The sequence below is a fragment of the Schistocerca serialis genome, chromosome 12, assembly GCF_023864345.2.
Source record: "Schistocerca serialis cubense isolate TAMUIC-IGC-003099 chromosome 12, iqSchSeri2.2, whole genome shotgun sequence".
NCBI lineage: Eukaryota > Metazoa > Arthropoda > Insecta > Orthoptera > Acrididae > Schistocerca > Schistocerca serialis.
Genome location: NC_064649.1, coordinates 169,193,678 through 169,210,353, shown reverse-complemented (window position 1 = coordinate 169,210,353; position 16,676 = coordinate 169,193,678). Strand labels below are relative to the sequence as shown.

Below are 16,676 nucleotides of genomic sequence, written 5' to 3'. Positions count from 1 at the left end.
TGTGGTGTCACCGGCAGACACCACACTTGCTAGGTGGTAGCCTTTAAATCGGCCGTGGTCCACTAGTATACGTCGGACCTGCATGTCGCCACTATCAGTGATTGCAGACCGAGCGCCGCCACATGGCAGGTCTAGAGAGACTTCCTAGCACTCGCCCAGTTGTACAGCCAACTTTGCTAGCGATGGATCACTGACAAATTACGCTCTCAATTGCCGAGACGATAGTTAGCATAGCCTTCAGCTACGTCATTTGCTATGACCTAGCAAGGCGCCATTACCAGTCAATATTGATTCTGTAAAACATGTACCGTCAAGAGCGATGTTCACCAATTATGGATTAAAGTTAAGTATTCCAGAAGCTACGTACCTTTTTTGCTAGTCTCAAGACCTTGTCCTGTTCCAGACCTCACGCCAGCCTGCGTGAGCTTAAACGTGTGCCTTTCGGCTTCCTGTCGTAGTGGATTGGCTGTCTTGCCAGTCCACAACAGCATTCATATTTTTTTAAGATATCTGCTGAATGTTTGCTAACAATATTGTGACTCATTCTTCTTGAAATATTCTTCCATCTGTTTTACAATGTTTTTAAGATGTTAACATTTTGTTTGTCTTATCATTTAATGAGTTGAGTTCCTCTGTTTTATTAGTTCTAAATTTGATGGAGTTGGTGATTAATCAAGCTTGATGTCTTCTCTCTGCTGCTTGATCGCGTGCTTAATTACACCGATGATTTTTCTTAATGGAAAATTGAAACTGATTTTTTTGTTTTTGTTTTCAATTTGACATTCCATTCTTACAGTAATTTTATGCTGAAACAATCTCCTCAGATTTTCTGTAGTAATCCATAGTGTTTATTAATTTGGTTTGGTCAAATTTTCTCTTATTTTGATTTGGAGGTTTTTTCTTTACCATAGGGCTTACTTTTATTCTGATATCTACAACATATTGAGTAGTTTCCTTAAAAAGCGTATTGATTTTGAGATGAGTGTGTCGTTCCTGCAAAATTTCAGTCATTCATTGATCATTTTTGTTGGTAAGCTGTAACTTTCTCCTCTAACAGTAAAGTGTCTTGTATCCTGCTGTGTGCCACACTATTAGTTTGCTTCATTACACCTACATCCAGTGGGGTCACTGGAAGCAGTGAACAGACAGCATCTCTGGTCGACAAGTCACATGGTATGTCTGCTGGCCAGCAGTCGCAGGCTCACTCTAGCTTGTGTTTCCTCTAGGTGACCAGCTGACGTATTGATGACAACCTTTCACTACAACAGTTATCTATGGATATCCTTTGGAATGACCGTTTTACGACTGGGCCTGCTTCCGCTCTGAGTGTAGTGATATTCTGCATACTCCTATAAAGTTCTATTTCAGTGGACTCTGATACCATTCAGAGGTTCAGATTCGTTGGTCGTCTGGATGCGTGGTGTGGGTAGACCTGTTGACAGAAGTGTTACCTGCTGCTGGCTGTAATCTGGGCTGTTTGGCCATAGATTGAATTGCATGGCAAGTTTTCATTTCCTTTTCCGGCTTCAGTTCACCAGTTTCTTGTCCAGCTGCCGTTGGCTGACTACAGTACTGGCAGGACAGGCAGCCACTGTGCAGTTTTCTTCGGCTCACCCAACACCATTTTCTGGTTTCAGTGAGTCTACAGAATGGTGAGAAAATTACCTATGCCGATTCTTGCTGGACTGCCAGGTAACGCATACTGTTGACTCTGTTAACTGGTTGAATTTCAAGCAGACATTGGAGTGACAGTTAGCGCCAGTAATTTAGGTACATACAGGATCTTGGGCTGCCTGGTGTTGCAGCGGCCACTGTGTCACATTGTGTCTAACAGTAAACAGTGTATTCGTTTGAGAAGGCAACTCTCCATGTCTGCACTGTATAATAATGCGGAACGTCAGAAAAATATTTGCGCAAAATATTTTTGGTGACGATGCTTTTTCTGTTTTCATTTTCAGATATTTGATGAAGTCTTGGTCGATCCCATTTCAGGATTTGGAGTCCTTTTTACAGTCGTACAATCTGCTCTTTGAAAATACCTTGGGTCAAGCAGAAAATTTCAAGGGATACATTTGTCTTAAGTCACTGGCACTGCCTAAATTTTGTCAGCCTCTTCACATTCGCTTCTCCATGTGTGACAAGGCAAAGGCTGAGTTGCAGCAGTGGCAGGATCAGGGTGTTGTATCTCCTATTTTGAGAGGAGATTTTTGGAGATAAGTAGCTCTATGAATATCAAGAGCTCAGATGGCCACCCAGTGGTAAGCAAAGGAGGAAAAGCCGAAAGGTGGAAGGAGTATATAGAGGGCCTATACAAGGGAAGAGGATGTAGATGAAGATGGAATGGGAAATATGATACTGCCAGAAGAATTTGATGGAGCACTGAAAGACCCAAGTTGAAACAAGGTCCCTGAAGTAGATGACGTTGCATCAAAACTAGTGATAGCCTTGGGAGAGCCATTGTGACATAGCTCTTTCATATGTTGTGCAAAATGTATCAGACAGGTAAAATACCATCAGACTTCAAGATCAATGAAATAATTCCAATTCCAAAGAAAGCAGTTGCTGACATGTGTGAAAATTACCAAACTGTCAGTTTAGTAAGTCATGGTTGCAAAATACGAACTTGAATTCTTTACAGAAGAGTGGAAAAACTGTTAGAAGCTGACCTCAGGAATGATCACTTAGGATTTTGGAGAAATGTAGGAACATGCAAGGCTACACCGCCCCTACAACTTAAGGAAAAGCAGAGAAAACCTTTGATGATGTTGACTGGAAGACTCTCTTTGAAACTCTGATGGTAGCGGAAGTAGAATGCATGGAGCAAGAGGATATGTACAACTCGTACAGAAACCAGACAGCAGTTATAAGAGCCGAGTGGCATGAAGGGGAAGTAGTGGTTGAGAAGGCACTGAGACAAAATTGTAAACTATCACAGATTTTATTCAATCTGTACATTGAGCATGCACTAAAGGAAACCAAAGATAATTTGGGAATAGGAATCAGAGTTCAGAGAGAAGAAATAAAACTCTGAGGTTTGTCAATGACATTGTAACTTTGTCAGAGGCAGCAAAAAACTTGGAAGGGCACTTGAATGAAACGGATGGCGTCTTGAAACGAGGATACAGGATAAACATCAACCAAAACAAGACAAGGATAATGGGATTTGTGGAATTAAATCAAGTGATACTTCGGGAATTAGATAAGGAAACAACACTTACAGCAGTAGGTAGGTATTGCTATTTGGGGAGCAAAATAACAGATGATGCCAAAGTAGAGAGGATATAAAACTTAGACTGGCAATGGCAGGAAAAGCATTTCTGAGGAAGAGAAATTTGTTCACTTCGAATACAGACTTAAGTGTTAGCAAGTGAAACATGCATGATGAACAGTTTAGACAAGAAGAGAATAGCAGTTTTTGAAAAGTGGTGCTACAAAAGAATCCTGAATATTAGATGGACTGATGATGTAACTAATGAGGAGGTACTGGAGGTGTTGGGCAGCGTGCTCAGCAACTGCGTGGTACAGCTGTTCAGTGGCCACTTGTGTAGGCAGACAGTTTTTCAGTTGTCATGCCCTCGTAGAATGCAGCACGGTGCTTGCAGCTTAGGTTGTAGGTCACATTTTTGGTTTAACAGGTAGCCCTGCCTTTGATGGTAGGTGATGTTTGTGGCCAGTCTGGAGGAGATGGTGGTGGTAGGAGACATGGGACTGGTCTTGCCTCTAGGTCCACTACAGGGATGGCAAGGGGTTGGAGGCAAGGGTTGTGTAGGGATGGATGAGGATATTGTGTAGGTTCGGTAGGCGGTGGAAGACCACTTGGGAGGGTTGGGAAGTGTAGTGGGTAGGACATTCCTAATTTCAGGGCACAATGAGAGGTAGTCAAAACCCTGGTGGAGAATGTGGTTCAGTTGTTCCTGTCCTAGGTGGTACCGAGTCAGAAGGGGAATGATCCTCTGCGGCTGAACGGTGGGGCTTTGGTAATTGGTGGGTGACTGGAGAGCTGAGCTGAGGCATGGGAGATCTGTTTTTGTACAAGGTTGGGAGAATAATTACAATTTGTAAAGATCTCAGTGACACCATTGGTTTATTTCGAGAGGGGCCACTGCCCACTACAGGCGTGACAGCTGTGTGCGGCTAGGCTGTATGGATTGGGTGGCAGCGGTAGAAGTGGAGATACTGTTGGTGGTTGGTAGGTTTGAAAGGATAGGAGATGGAGGTCAACATCGAGGAAGGGCTAGGTGAAGCAAATGGGAGAGAAGCTGTTGAGGTTCTGGAGGAATGTGGATAGGGTGTCCTCACCCTCGATCCAGATCACGAAGATGTCATCAGTGAATCTGAACCAGGTGAGAAGTTTGGGAATCTGGACAGTTAGGAAGGAGTCTTCTAAATGTCCCATGATTAGGTTGGCATAGGATAGTGCCATGTGGGTGCCCATTCCTGTACACGGATTTGTTTGTAGGTGATGCCTTCAAAGGAGAAGTAATTGGGAGCGAGTTTATAGTTGGTCATAGTGACCAGGAATGAGATTGTAGGTTTGGAATCTGTTGGGCATTGAGGAAGGTAGCATTCAATAGCAGCAAGGCCATGGGCATTGGAGATGTTAGCATAAAGGGAGGAGGCTTCAGTAGTTACAAGCAGGGCACAGTGTGGTAAAGGAACATAAACTGTACAGAGTTGGTGGAGGAAATGATTGGTATCTTTTATATAGGAGAGTAGGTTACAGGTAAGAGGTTGGAGTGTTGGTCTATGTCTTTCAGGAGGGGCACAGTAATTGGCCACATTGCAGTGTTCTGGGCGGTTGGGTTTATGGACTTGAGGAAGCATGTAGAAGGTAGAAGTATGGGAAGTGGTAGGGTTGAGAAGAGATGTAGACCCTAGGGAGAGGTTCTGGGACCAGCCTATGGATTTGAGGACAGGCTGGAGATCCTGCTGGATTTTCAGAATGGGGTCACTATGGCAGGTTTTGTAGGCGAACAAATCTGACAACTGATGAAGTTCTTCTGCCAGGTAATCCTTGCGATTCAAACAACAGTGGTGGAGCTTTTGTCAGCAGGTAGTATTATAATGTTGGAATCTGTTTTTAGGTGGTGGATTGTGGTTTTTTGTGTGACTGTAAGGTGAGCTTGCATCTTGAGGGGTTTGGGGAATGATGGTGACACAAGGTTCGAGGTTAAGAAATTCTGTACAGTTATCAGGGGGTAATTTGAGGGCAGGGGAGGGGGGGGGGGGGGAGCACAGTTGGATGGAGGAGTGAACTGGGTCAGGCTGGGTCCCACATTGGTCTTTGGTTGAGTCTGATTGGTAGGGTTGATGGCGAAAAAGTGTTTTCACTGTAGGAACTGAGCGAAGGTTGTTAACAAGTCCAGCATGACTGAATTTGGGAGTGAGGCAAAGGTAAGGCCTTTGGAAAGAACTGATACTTCTGTGGGACTGCCCCACCCTCAAAAGCTCCCTCTCATCTAAAGAGACACAAAACACAATCACGGATCTTTCCTCCAAATACCCTTAGCTCCACAGAAGTATCAGTGCTTTCCAAAGGCATTTCTTCTGCAACTCCTTGAAGGGTACATTAACAGCAGGACCAGCAGACAATCCATTTCATTACATAAACACAGCCTTTGAATCAGTTAACTTGAGTAATTAAAGTCCATGTCACTAGAAAAAACTGTATCTACATTTACATCTACATAGACACTATGCAAGCCACTGTACTCTGCGTGGCGGAGGGTACCCTGTATCACTACTTGTCATTCCCCCTCCTGCTCCACTCGAAATAGAGCGAGGAAAAGACTGTCATATGAGCCCTAATGTCTTGTATCTTATCTTTGTGGTCCTTAAGCACAATGTATGTGGGCTGCAGTAGAATCGTTCGGCAACCAGCTTGGAATGCTGGTTCTCTGAATTTTCTCAATAGTGTTTCTCAAAAAGAACATTGCCTTTCCTTCATGGATTCCCATTTGAGTTCCCGAAACAGCTCCGTAACACTTACATATTGTTCAGACCTACTGGTAACAAATCTAGCAGCCCACCTCTGAATTGCCTCGATGCGTTCCTTTAATCTGACCTGGGACAGATCCCAAATACTTAAACAGTACTCAAGAATAGGTCGCACCGGTGTTCTATATAAGGTTTCCTTTACAGGTTAACCATTCTTCCCTACCACACTTTTCACGTGCTCATTCCACCTCATAGTGCTTTGCAGTGTTACGCCCAGATATTGAAACAATTTGACTGTCAGGCAGGGAATTAGTAATACTGTATCCAAACATTATAGGTTTGTTCTTCCTACTCATCTGCATTAACTTACATTTTTCCGCATTTAGAGCTACCTGCCATTCAACACACAAACTGGAAATTTTGTCTAAACCATCTTGTATCCTCCTACAGTCACTCAACTTTAAAACCTTACCGTACACCACGGCATCGTCAGCAAACAACTGCAGATTGCTGTCCACCCTGTCCACCAAATTGTTTATGTATACAGAGAATAACAGCGGTCCCATCACACTTTCCTGGGGCGCTCCTGACAATACCCTTGTCTCTAATGAACACTCGCTGTCAATGACAACATACCGGGTTCTGTTATTTAAAAATTCTGTGGGCCACTGACATATCCGTGAACTTATCCCATATGCTCGTTCCTTTGTTAAGAGCCTGCAATTTGCACCCGGTCAATTCCTTTCCAGAAATCTAGAAATATGGAATCTGCCTGTTGCCCTTCATCAATGGTTCTTAGTATATCATGTGAGAAACGGGCAAGCTGAGTTTCACACGAGCAATGCTTTCTAAATCCATGCTGATTCATGAACATAAGTACCTTAGTCTCAAGAAAGTTTATTATATGCAAACTGAGAATATGTTCAAGGATTCTACAGCAGACAGAAGTTAGGGATATTGATCTGTAATTTTGTGGGTCCATTTTTTTACTTTTCATATATACTGGAGTCACCTGCACTTTTTTCCAGTCACTTGGGACTTTGTGCTGGGCAAGAGATTCACGATAAGTGCAAACTAGGTAAGGGGCCAGTGCTGTAGAGTAATCTTTGTAAAATCAAACTGGGAGTCCATTTGGACCTGATGATTTATTTGTTTTCAAATGTTTCAGTTGTTTGTCTACAACAGGTATGTTTATTTCTGTGTCATCCATATGGGAGACTGTCTTGTGGTCAAATGAAAGTATGGAGCAAATTGTTAAAAGTGCACTGTAAGCTAATTCCTTGACACTGCCTAGTATAAATGCAAAACTAAGTTATGTTAAAAGTTTCCTTTTTCTACATTTTCATCTTTTCCTCTTGTGTTTGTTCTAGCTGCAGCTGCTCAAGTATTTCCACATACAGAATGCGTGTGTCTGACAAAACAAGAATGAGGCACTCTGTTGAAGCAGCTGCTTCAACAAACAAATGTACCAGGGAAACTCAAGTAAGAGCACAAAATGTTTTTCTTTGTTTGTTGGAAAAAGTAACACTCTTTTTTGTTGGATGTGACACAGAAAGGATGAGGTGCTCAATCATAAAGGTCTTTGACCAAATACTCAGAGAGATAAGAATTTAAGAATTCAATGGATAATATAGTCAACTTCAAACACAAATTGAAATCATATCCTCTTGACAACACTGCTACTCAGTAGAAGAATTTCTGAATGTGTTGTAATACAATACCCTTGTGTGTGTGTGTGTGTGTGTGTGTGTGTGTGTGTGTGTGTGTGTGTGTGTGTGTGTGTGTGTGTGTGTGTTTCAAGAGAGGGATAGAGAGACACTGAACATAGTTTAGTATAAATCACTGTATGTATGTTAAAAAAGAGAAAAACTTAAGATATCATGTAAATGGTCAGTATGTTGCCTTGCTTTCTGCTGAGAGGGTGTACTACGATCATAAAACTGACTTGTTCCATATCATAGTGAGAGGCTAATATCATGATCCATGGAACATGCATCTAACTAACCAGGATAGTGCTGCGAGATGTAGCAAGAACAAATGCAGAATCCAGGGAGACTTTTCTTCTCAGTCCTGTAGTAAACTCATCATCTCTGTTTTATCAGATCAGAACCTCTTTGTACAACGTTTATGCCAGCCCCCAATCATCTTTTTTTTCCATCATTTCCTTGTCCACAGACCTTTAATATTCTGGGTGAAAGTTTTTTTTTCCTTCCTCAGCGTATGGCTACTTTTTGGTGGACACAAACAGCATTTTTGGTACTCTTTAGTCATTGGTCTTCTGTTTAAGTATGTTCATATACAGTGTACCTAGTTTCGTTACCCAGTTCATCATTAAATCTTCAACCATTTCTTTATGTGTATTGTTTTGCCATTGAGAGTTCTGTTAGGGTCCTTGTGTTATTATTCTTATGGGATGTGTGGCCAAAGGAAGTAAGTTTAACTGCCTTGGAGTAGTGTGATCAAAATAACTTTTCACTTTTGATGTTCAGATGGGTGGAAGAGGGCTAACAACATTGCTCCAGTATTACCAGTGATGAGACTCCACCAACAGTTAGGTAGGTGTAGTTAACTCCGTTGCTGCCGCATCAGTCAACAGTAGCATGTGCTATAAAGCATCAGTAGCTTCTGTGACTTCTGCTCAGCATGTGTTGGCAACACTGCTCCAGTCCATTGGATCCTTGCCAAACTGTCAAAAGCTACAAATTATCTTAATAACACTGTAATGTATGTTTCCCACAGTGTTATGCACCTCATTGTTTTTTCTGACCTACATTTTTCTTTCTTTTTTTCAGTTGTTTGTTTGAGCTTCTCAAGTTCTCTCTTTGCGTCTTTTACGTTAAGATGTGTGTTTCTGATGCTTTCAAAACCTCCAGTCATTTTCAGCCACTCTTTTTAGGCATTTGAAGGACTGACTCACTGATTATCATCCTACACCAGTTTCATTTTTATCAATGAATCCTTAATATTGCTGTATATTTTGTATAGTTATGTTAATTTTTTCTCTCTAATCAAGACTTGGAGCCCAATTTAATCAGCTAGTTCATGGAGCTCATCAGTCTGGTCATTCAGGTACATAAACCGAAGTTCACAAGCTTATATATGAGCACTAGCCTAGGCAATCTGTATAGAGGCTGATTTTGGTTGAACAAGAGTCAAATCCCCCATCAGTCATCCAGATTTAGGCTTCCCATGTTTCCCTAAATCACTCAGTGCAGTTATGATGTATTTTGAAAGTGTTCTCTTGTCATTGACAGGACATTAACCCTAATTTTCCTTCTTTGTTAGTTTGGCTCCTTGAAAACTGTTTCCACTTTTCACTCTTCTATATTTGTGAACTATTCTTTATTCTCTGATGATCTTTGGTAAGGCCCTTTTAGAGATACTTTAATGTCAAAGAATTATGTGATTTTACGTAAAAAAATTTATATTTAGTTATTCATTCATTTATTCATCCATAACCATCCATGCAGCCAGCCAAGGACTATATTATGATGGTATTGGATTTGTCATCATAGTATAGTTATAATACACACATCAAAAAAAGTTTTACATCACCCCATTACCAGAACTCCTGAAGATAGACATTGACTGTGGATACTGTATCACAGACACAGTCTCTTCGGCTGTTCAGAAATGTCACTAAACCCACCCAAAGATGTAAACAAGCATGCATGTGCAGCACCTATTAGATGGAGGGGGTCCGACAGCCAATCAGTTCCAGTCATTCCACCAGGGAGTTACACGGCTTGTGTTGTCTGTAGTTCAACCATGCCTAGACGGTCAATACCACGGTTCAATTGTGTCCACATTGTTATTTTGTGCCAGGAAGTGCTCTCAGGAAGGGAAGTGTCCAGGTGCCTTGGAGTGAACCAAAGCGATGTTGTTCAGTCATGGAGGAGATACAGAGAGACAGGAACTGTCGATGACATACCTCGCTCAGGCTGCCCAAGGGCTACTACTGCAGTGGATGACCCCTACCTATGGCTTATGGCTTGGAGGAACCCTGACAGTAACGCCACCATGTTGAATAATGCTTTTCGTGCAGCCGCAGGTCGTGTTATGACTGAAACTGTTCGCAAAAAGCTGTATGATGTGCAACTTCACTCCCTACGTCCATGGCAAGGTCTGTCTGTGCAACCACAATACCATGCAGTACAATACAGATGGGGCCCAACAACATGCTGAGTGGACAGCTCAGGATTGGCATCACGTTCTCTTCACCAAAGAGTGTCGCATATGGCTTCAACCAGACAATCTTTGGAGATATGTTTGGAGGCAACCTAGTCAGGCTGAACGCCTTAGACACACTGTCCAGCGAGTGCAGCAAGATGGAGGTTCCCTGCTATTTTGGGGTGGCATTATGTAGGGCCGACGTATGCCGCTGGTGGTCATGGAAGGGGTCATAACGGCTGTGTGATATGCGAATGCCATCCTCCAACCAATAGTGCAACCATACCGACAGCATATTGGCAAGGCATTTGTCTTCGTGGACGACAATTCTTGCACCTATCATGCACATCTTGTGAATGACTTCCTTCAGGATAGCAACACTGCTCGACTAGGGTGGCCAGCATGTTCTCCAGATATGAACCCTATCGAACATGCCTGGGATGGATTGAAAAGGGCTGTGTATGGACAACAGGATCCACCAACCACTCTGAGGGATCTTAGCCGAATCGCCGTTGAGGAGTGGGATAGTCTTTCTCAACAGTGCCTTGACGAACTTGTGGATAGTATGCCACGATGAATACAGGGACGTATCAATGCAAGAGGACGTGTTACTGGTTATTGGAGGCACCGGTGTGTGCAGCAATCTGGACTACCACCTCTGAAGGTATCGCTGTATGGTGGTACATAATGCAATTTGTGGTTTTCATGAGCAATAAAAAGGGCGGAAATGATGTTTATGTTGATCTCTATTCCAATTTTCTGTACAGTTTCCGGAACTCTCAGTACCGAGGTGATGCAAAACGTTTTTTGATGTGTGTAAATAGCTCAAATATACATACACATAGAATATATAAGGATATTTGTACGAAGATAGGGCAGGTAGTCGGACATAGTCTTGCTGAAGGGACTAGCCTGAAATGATTTAGGAGAACCACGGAAAATCTAAAACAGAATGGGCAGTTTGATCTTTCCATGAATTCTTGGCAGACTTGTATGTGCAGTCACAACTAGTATGAGTTCGGTATCACAAACATGATTTTACTCAAGAAAATTCTGGGATACAAATTCTTAAGTGTGCTCCTCCTGATGGCCATGAAGTCTGAAATGCATTCTTTATTCCTCCAGTTTCAGAACGCCACTTTTGCAGAATATTTGCATAATGAATTTTTCGGAAGAAGTGAAATAACTCTGAAAATTGCCATGAGTTTCAAGGGGAAAAATATCTTTTGCTATTTTTTTAATTTCCCGTGATTAATACATCTGATTTTCAATTTTTGTTTTGTACCTTATTGGTACACTTGTTCCTGGTGTATGTTTACATTTTCAGCTATTTTGGATATTTGGTTTATTGTTGACAGTAGAAAATGTTATACACGTTTTCAAGTGCTTGGCGAATTTTTACTTTTGAAAAAGATGGATCAAAGAGTTTTCATTATATTTTATTAGAGAAAGGGAATAGAGTGCAGCACTGCATTCAATATGTTGCCAAATCTACTATGGGTAAGACAAGAGTTCATGGACAGTGTAAAAATTTCAAAGTGGGTCAAGGACATGTTGAAGACGACCGCCCTGGATGCCCGAGCACATCAGTTATTGATGACAATGTGGAAGAAGGAAAGAAAATGGTTCTGGAAAATGGCTGACTCACCATCAGAGAGGTTGTTGTTGATGTCAACATAACCTTTGTCTCATGCCAGGCAGTTTTTGAGATGTTTTGGCATGAAACATATAGCAGCAATGTTTGTTATGAAATTGTTGAATTTTGACTGAAAACAACATTGCTTGGAGATCAGTCAGGAATAGCTGAATAGCTGGACAATGCTCCAGAACTGACGAAACATGGGTATATGGGTATGATGTCGAAACCAAGACCCAATCGTCCCTATGGAAACTGCCTGAAGATTCAAGATTTTGACAAGTTCTATCACATGTGAAGTTTCTTTTCACTATTTTCTTCGATTACAAAGGGATAGTGTATTATGAGTTTTTGCCTTATGGTCATATGGTCAATAAGGAATAATACCTGGGAGCTATGGAGCGCTTTCATGAAGCAGTCGAAAGAAATTGGCCAGAATTGTGCAAATCACTTGTGGAAATTGCATCATGGTAAAGCTCCCGCTCACATTTCAATGTTTGTTCATTATTTTTTGGCAAAAGATAAAACCATTATGTTGCCTCCACCACCTACATCTACATGGATACTCTGCAAATCACACTGAAGTGCCTGGCAGAGGGTTCATCGAACCATCTTCACAGTAATTCTCCATTATTCCAATCTTGAACAGTGTGTGGGAAAAATGAACTCCTATATCTTTCCATGCAAGTTCTGATTTCCCTTAATTTATTATAATGATTGTTTCTCCCTATGTAGGACAGTGTCACAAAATAGTTTTTCATTCAGAGGAGAAAGTTGATGATTGAAATTTCATGAGAAGATTCTGCTGCAACAAAAAAGCCTTTATTTTAATGATGTCCACCCGAAATCCTTTATCACGTCCGTCACCCTCTCTCTCCTATTTCTTCATTGAACTTTCTTGATGTACTCCATTAATCCTATCTGGTAAGGAACCCAGACCATGTAGCAGTACTCCAAAAGAGGACTGTCATACTTAGTGTAGGTAGTCTTTAGTAGACTTGTTACATTTTCTAAGTGTTCTGCCAATAAAACATAGTCTTTGGTTTGCCTTTCCCACAGCATTTTCTGTGTGTTCTTTCCCATTTAAGTTGTTTGTAATTGTAATTCCTGGATATATAGTTGAACTTATGGCGTTTAGATTTGACTGATTTATCGTGTAACCGAAGTTTACCGGATTCCTTTTAGCACTCATGTGGATGACCTCACTCTTTTCATTATTTAGGTTTAATTGCCAGTTTTTGAACCATAAAGATATCTTTTCTAAATTGTTTTGCGATTTTTTTTCATCTTCTGATGACTTTACTAGACAAGAAATGGCAGCATCATATGCAAACAACCTATGACAGCTGCTCAGATTGTCTCCTAAATCATTTATATAGACAAGGAACAGCAGAGGGCCTATAACGCAACATTGTGGAACACCAGAAATTGCTTGTGCTTTATTCAATGACTTTCCGTCAGTCACTGCGAACTGTGACCTCTCTGGCAAGAAATCACAAATCCAGTCACATAACAGAGACGATATTCCATAAGCATGCAGTTTCACTACAAGCCACTTGTGTGGGAGAGTGTCAAAAGCATTCTGGAAATCTAGAAATATGCAATCAATTTGAAATCCCTTTTCAGTAGCACTTAGCACTTTGTATGAGTAACGAGCCAGTTGTGTTTCACTAGAATTATGTTTTCTAAATCTGTGTTGACTGTATGTCAGTAGACCATTCTCCTCGAGGTAGTTCATAATGTTCGAACACAACATATGTTCCAAAATCCTGCTGCATATTGTTGTTAATGATATGGGCCATTAATTTAGTGCATTATGCCTGCTACCTTTTTTGAATATTGGTGCGACCTGTGCTACTTTCCAGTCTTTGTGCACAGATCCTTCGTCTAGCGAGCGGTCGTGTAGGATTGTTAAGTATGGAGCTATTGTAACAGCATACTCTGAAAGGAACCTAATTGGTGTACAGTCTGGACTGGAAGAATTGCTTTTATTGAGTGATGTAAGTTGCTTCACTACTCTGAGGATATCTACTTCTGAGTTATTCATGATGGCAACTGTTCTTGATTTGAAGTCTGGAATATTTACTTCGTCTTCTTTGGTAAAGGACTTTCAGGAGGCTATGTTTAATAACTCTGCTTTAGCAACACTGTCGTCAATAGTATTTCCATTGTGATCACGCAGAGAAGGCATTGATTGTGTCGTACCACTAGCATACATTACATACAACCAGAATCTCTTTAGATTTTCTGCCAGCTTTCAAGACAAAGTTTCATTGTGAAAAGTATTGTGAACATCTCGCATTGAAGTCCGTGCTAAATTTTGAGACGGACATGGGACCCTGCTACTTCTTTCTATTCCCAAGGCTGAAGAGAACCATGAAAGGGCATCATTTTGTCACCATTGATGAGATAAAAACAGAATCACTGGAGGAGCTGTTCATCATAACGGAAAGTGAGTTCCAGAAGTGCTTGCAAGATTGGAAAGATGCTGGCACAAGTGCCTTATATCTGGGGTTGGGGGGGGGATTACTTTGAAGGGGACAATTTTACTTTGATCAACAAATACAGATTTTTGGAGAAAAACAAAAGCTCCTGCTACCTTTTGATCACACCTCGAATTTCTGACGTTGTGCTCCATTTCACATTTTATACATAATTGCCCAAGTGTTGATGATAATGCTACACACCAGCCTAACATGATTTAGGTGTTTCCAATACTCCATCTAACATACAAATCCCCCCACACCTCTGGACACCTAACATGTTGCACTTCAGTCAATATACTTTTCATATGTGGATTTTTTACTTAGTAACATAATTGATAGTCCTAAAAATGTAAACAAAATTACAGAATAAATTTTGTACTTTAATATCATTTTCACTATTTCTTTACAATCTCCACATTCTAGATAACCTGTCTAGATAGCCAAGAGCACTAACCAACCCTGGATTGTAGGCAGATTAATGGTGAGTGCTGGAGAGCTGGCCAGCCTGGATGTGGTTTTTGGGCAGTTTCCCAAATCTGGCTATGTAAATATTAGCCTGGTACCCATGTCCAACGTCAGATACATGCTATGCAAATACAGGGTGTCTGGATATGCTGAAGGTATACATGTTCAGTAAACTAGGAAAAAAATTTGAAGTGTCGTATCTCAGTGAGGAACTTAAAACTTTCAGCACAGGGCAGGAGCTTGTTGATGAACTGTGGCTCAAGTTTAAAAGAATGGTTGACCATGCACTGTGTAGTTGTGTACTCAGCAGAGCAGTTCATAATGGGAGGAACCTTCCATGGTACAGTCACTGCAAAGAAACAGAGATTTCTGCAAAATAGGTGTAAAAAAAGTGTACTACTGATGTAGATAAAGAGATGTTGATTGAAATGTGCTTGGCTGTCAAGAGAGCAACACATGAAACTGTCAGTGACTGTCATAGCAGAGTATTGTCATATAATCTTTCACAAAACCCAAAAAAATTCTGGTCATATATAAAGACACTATAGTTAGTGTCCAATCCATAGCAAATGAGACAGGAATTAAAATTGAGGGAAGCAGAACAAAAGCTGAAATGCTTGTCTTTCATTTAAAATGTTTCTTTAGAAAGGAAAACCTGGGAGAATTGCTCCAGTTTAATCCTCGTACCACTGAAAAGATGAGGCAAATAAGTATTAGTGTCAGTGGTGTTAGGTCAGCTGAAATCTTTAAAATTGAACAAAGCTCCAATGGAATCCCTATCACATTCTGTACTGATATAGGCTCAGTTGTGGGTAAAGCAGGCAGTAGACTTCGGATGAATGGTAGAATACTGGGGAAGTGCAATCAGCATATAAGGGATATTGCTTACAAATCACTCATGCACCCATTTTAGAATACTGCTCAAAGGTGTGGGACCTGTACCAAATACGATTATCAGGGGATACTGACTATGTAGCAGTACAAATGGTCACAGGTTTGTTTGACCCGTGGAAGAGCGTTGTAGAGATGAAGAAACTGAACTGGCAGACTTGACAATAGATGTAAACTATTCCGAGAAAGTCTGCTAACGAAGTTTCAAGAACTGGCTCTAAATGATGACTCTAGGACTACATTACAAGCTCTTTAGCATTGCCCACACAGGGATTGTGAGGACAAGAGGAGAATAATTACAGCACACACACAGGCATTCAAACAATCATTCTTCCTACTCTCCATACATGGCTGGAACAAGAAGAAACCTTAATAACTGGTACAATGAAATTTACCCTCTGCCATGAACTTCACAATGGTTTGCAGAGTGTAGATGTAGATAATGAAATATGTAATAACTTTACTTTATGTAATAACTTTACTTGTAAGTGAGATATTTATTGAAACTATACATAATACACCTTGATATGTGTACCATTAGTGACACAACAGACATCGTGTCTGTATTTAACTTCTCTCCAAGTGTTTCACAGCAATGCAGGCACAACATTTGTGATAGTTGCACGAATCCGATGGTGTGTATCTGATAGACCACAAACTGGGGTCCAACATTGAAAGCAAATTCCCAGTCTTCTAAAGCTGCTTGTCCTATTTCTTGATTGTTATGTAAGTGGGAACATTGTTAATTGCAAAAAGTCCATAGTGACGATGATAATGATGTTGTACCAGTATAACAGTCTTTAGCTCCACAAGAGAAACCACAGTGAGAACCTACTGCTATGGAGTCCGCATGGCTACTGATGCACATTTATTTGCACAAAATGTGCATGCACACGCCGTGCCAACTGCTGCAGATCAGCACGGAAAACATTTTGAGTTACCAGGCTTGTAGAAGCAAATTGCCAATAAATATCTCAATTACATCTCAAGTCATTACATTTTATATTATTATGTGTTTAATCCGGACACCCTGTGCTTGGGAAATGTAATCAGATTTGGTCTTGAGATGGGATACATAGATTCCTTTCAGG

The 16,676-nt window shown here is 41.0% G+C and overlaps 1 protein-coding gene across 1 annotated transcript in view; it reads left to right on the top strand.

The window, feature by feature from the left end:
* Positions 1-4,270: 4,270 nt before the first annotated feature.
* Positions 4,271-16,676, top strand: part of LOC126427920 (uncharacterized) — a 176,264-nt gene continuing 163,858 nt past the window's right edge. The window contains exons 1-2 of the mRNA XM_050089815.1: positions 4,271-4,343; positions 7,308-7,419. Of these exons, the coding sequence (XP_049945772.1) occupies positions 7,339-7,419 (81 nt within the window). The 5' untranslated portion in view covers positions 4,271-4,343; positions 7,308-7,338. The remainder of the gene's footprint in view (positions 4,344-7,307; positions 7,420-16,676) is intronic.